General features: G+C 41.3%; 1 protein-coding gene across 1 annotated transcript in view; it reads right to left on the bottom strand.

Annotated features, from left to right (window-relative positions):
- Positions 1-2,737: 2,737 nt before the first annotated feature.
- NR0B1 (nuclear receptor subfamily 0, group B, member 1) overlaps positions 2,738-4,137 on the bottom strand; it is a 43,522-nt gene continuing 42,122 nt past the window's right edge. The window contains exon 3 of the mRNA XM_010571383.1: positions 2,738-3,263. Within this exon, the coding sequence (XP_010569685.1) occupies positions 3,019-3,263 (245 nt within the window). The 3' untranslated portion in view covers positions 2,738-3,018. The remainder of the gene's footprint in view (positions 3,264-4,137) is intronic.

Genomic DNA, 4,137 nt, shown 5'->3' on the forward strand with positions numbered 1-4,137 from the left:
TTACTTCTGCTCGCAAAGACCGAGCAGCTCGCTCGTCACAGCTGCCACTGTGGCCCCTTCTTCAGCAGAGGCACTGGTGGAGAAGAGAACAGGCCACCCGGACCGGTTGGTGAGGATGCCCGTGTCCTCTGCTGGGTCAGCTCCTGGGTTAGGTTCTTCCCTGCTCTGCAATATTTTCTGGACTTGACACAGAGTCCTCCCACAGGCACCCTTTTGCCCAAAGTCTGCCTCGTCTTGCGAGTGACAATCTCTCTCTGCCTGCTTCCAGTCAGCTCTTGGCACATTGTCCCCACACTAAAATCAGACCCTTCCCCACTCTCTTCCAGAACCATACTAGTCTCTTCTCTCCCGTTCCTGCGTGGATCTCCAAGCCTTCAGCTTGGTTCCTCCTACAAGTCTGTTTTTAATTTCTTGTTTTGTCATTCCTGTTCCTCTGACCTATGAAGAGACACATCTTTTGCCAGTTCTCTGCGGAAAGCCTTGATAAAATGGTTTTCCCATTCAGATTTCCTACTTACTGTTCCCAGGTGCTTCCATTTGAATAGACAACAGCTAAATGACTAACAGTATTGCTGGTCCAAGAAAAATATGAGTACAGCGAGTTCAAGGTGGATTCATTGCGCACAGAAGCAACATTTCTCATGACAACCTTCAGAAAATTGAGCAGAATACAGAATTTGTTCAGATATCAAACCTAGAGATGTAAGCAGGTCCACCTGAGTCATGAAAACTTTTGTATTTAGTGGCACAATAGATCCAAACTGTCTCAAAGTGACTCTTCAGCTGAAAATCCTTGCCTGTGACCAAGGTTCAGCTATTACAATTCATTGTTAGGAGTACTCCCACAAAGTCTCTTCTGCCACTCAGCAGAAAAGTCTGAACGCTAGTGTGCATATTAACAAATTCTCAGTGGAGATGAAGTTGTTTTAATCTGAGGCTGTTGAATTTTTTTTTAGTCTTTACCACAGATTCATCTTCTGCCATTAACCACTACTTAAAAAGTTTTATCATCATGCTTTGTGCTTTTGTGAAGAGCTTTCTTTGTCAGCATCCTTGAAACTGACATCCTAACTATTGTAAGCTTATATGCTGTTCACAGAGGGAAACATATACATATATTTATGTTACAGAGATGTTAGATAAGCTCAGAAGCTATTGTAAACTCATGAAACATTTATACATACACAGTAAATATTCTCTATATGTTTATCTTTGCTATGTATGTTTATCTTTGCTATGTATGTTTACATGCATGTGTGTGTACATATAAAGGCATCAACATAAAGACTAAGCCTGCTGTATTATGGTCTGAGCTGGTCTGAAGTCTGGACTGGTAGTGAAGAGCATGTTACTTACATACTTTTTGTTCTTTGGCATTTTTGGGGAGCTCCTCAGGGCATGCAGGCCTACCCAGTTATGTGAGCACCAGAGTGTGCATACCATTGCTTTTCAGGATGGAGGTTGTGTTTCTTGCTTTGTTTTGTTTGCTCAGTGACAGTATCCTAGCCCATGATGAGATTTTTATTGCCATAGCAATCCAGATCTGTGATACTACTTATGGGTGAACTTGTCCCCCTAGGAATGGTTGGCTGCCTCTCCAAAGGTAGGGCAGGTACAAGATAACAAGTGTCCCCCCTGCTCCTTACCTGAGTGTAAGAGCTGTGATTATCCTTTGCGCAAGGTGGCAGCAAAAGAAAGCTCTTCAAACGCGTTCCTCTCTTCCCCACACACCTCCTATTAAGGAGAGTAACTGCCTCAACTTTTATTAATTGTGTTTTAAAAACCACCTCCTATTGCTAGTGGTTAATGTATACGTGAACGATACATAGAGTTGCTGGTAACTTTTACTTCAGGAACACTGTCACACTTCTCTCTCCATTTTTTACCAATATTCCCCAGGGGAAAGGCTAGAAAACTGCACACAGAGAAAGGAAAACCATGAGAGAAATCTCCCTTAAATCACTGATTTTCCCTTTTAAAATAGAACTTTTTTCAATACAAACACAACTGCTTTGGGAGAAAGGATCAAGGCCAAGACAAAACAAAACAAAGAAAAAAGAATGTGTAAGCTTGATGCTTAATTAAGACATCTTCATGCTAGCTGACAAATTCTGATGGATGTGCCAGCAGTACACCATGTTTCAGCATAATAATTTTGTATTTCTGTAGGAATAAAGTAGCCTGAAGAATCTGGCTTTCAAAATCCTACCTAGCAATTACCCTAGACGAAAAGCAAAGAAAAACACGGAGTGCATATCAGCAGTTCTTCTGACCCCGTTAAGCATCTGCTGTTTGGATATTTTTAGAGGTGTTTTTGTTTGTTTGCTCTTTTGGGGAATAGAGTTACTGTCCTCTCCTGGAGCCCAATGTGTGCGGAATGGAATGTTTTACTCCCAGTGTTACAACTCGGCCAAGCTACTTTAAGTCTCAAAATATTCCTAACACATTTTCCCCATGCAGAAGAAAGCCTTAGGTGAATATTTTAATGTTCTTTATAGACTTCAACTCTGTTAAAGTCAATAGAAGTAGTTCACTGACTGCAGTAAGCCTTTGACAGAGCCAGTATCCGAACTATGAGCAGAACTGACTATGGTACCCTATTTTAATATTACTGAAATACGTGAAGTAAATGGCTTGTTCTTTCCCCCTTCTGTATGCCAACTATGTTTAAAATGTAAACCTAGACTGCTGCTTATTTTGAAAAAGCAGCGATTACTCACCTTGAAAGTACAATATCGTAAGCGTGATCTTTATTCAGAGACACGGTAAAAGAACAGCCAGTTGACTTTGGATGTGAGCATTCTCCACAACCGTAAAGCTTGCTTTGATGACTGTTATCTTATTCCAAAAACACTGTGTTAAATAAAAATTAATTTCAGAACTCAAACAATATTTTATTATGGAATACAAAAATACTATCTATGTAAAAACAATAAGTTAGTTTATTTACAGTACTTTACACTATTCTGCTCTAGGGCTTCCTTTGCATTGGATTTATTTTCATTATTTTACATGCCTTTATAATTTTGCACAAAGCATTTCCAAAAGCATGTCATCCATGTTCACTGCTCCAATGATGGGCCTAAAGAATAGTTCGGCAATCACATTAGCATTAATAGATCTTAACAAGGATAGAACAACATTCAGCTTGGCAAATCTGGCTTCATCACCTCTGTGAATGAGTCTGACATGTTCATTTAGAGCTTGTTGTGCTTCCCTCTGCAGTCCTTCAATGTACTGTGTACACTGCAGTCCAGGTAGATCTGAAAAGAAAAATAAATTATTTTGCTTACTTAGGTTTTGTCTACAAAATAACAGTCTTCTTACAGAACAACTACTAACAGCTTACAGATAGTATTTATCACTCAAGGAATGAAACAAATGAAATGGCTAGAGGACTTCTTGTACGTTGAATCAACACGCCAAGTTCTACAGGGCACTTCAAAATCTTATCATGTTGGTGTTCTGGACGTTCAATAATACTCCACTACACAAACTTGAAATACAATGTTTGCCAACATTCACTTAAGTGTTAAATAGATTAGCTGATAAAACAAAAACTTTGATTGAAGAATGTTCTCCGAGACACCTGTAGAGTGACATATGCGATCTGTAAACAGTGGGGAAGACAATAAAAATAACTCGTTAACTTGTTCACTCCTACAAAATGCATCATTCACATTTGAGGCATCTTTTGGCAGCTGTTTCTGAGCAGCTCCAGATTACAGGTGGCAGGCAGCATTAACTCCAGTGTACCACAGAAAGTTTCCTGGTCAACCACAGTAAGGGTACGGAAGGACAGAGCGCGCAGGATTTCCCCTTTTCAGTCTAACCACCAGTTTGACAGTGGGAGCACATGAAGAGCCACGTCCCACTTCCACGCGGTAGCGGCACATTTCGGAACTGCCGTATCTAACCCGCCGGCTACCTTTCAGGCAGGTCACCGACACGGCCATCAATCCCTTGGCAGAGCTGCACCTGTGGAAATCTCCACAAAGAGAGTCGATGGCTAAAACCAAAAAAACCCATCATAAATGCTACAAACAGCACTTTGTTCCCGGAGCCCTGCCTTGCTCGCTTTCCACGGCGGGCAGACCTCCCGGGCACAGCACGCTGAGACCCGCCCCACACGGCCCC

Source organism: Haliaeetus leucocephalus, unplaced genomic scaffold (assembly GCF_000737465.1).
Source record: "Haliaeetus leucocephalus isolate CR32 unplaced genomic scaffold, Haliaeetus_leucocephalus-4.0 Scaffold317, whole genome shotgun sequence".
Lineage (NCBI taxonomy): Eukaryota > Metazoa > Chordata > Aves > Accipitriformes > Accipitridae > Haliaeetus > Haliaeetus leucocephalus.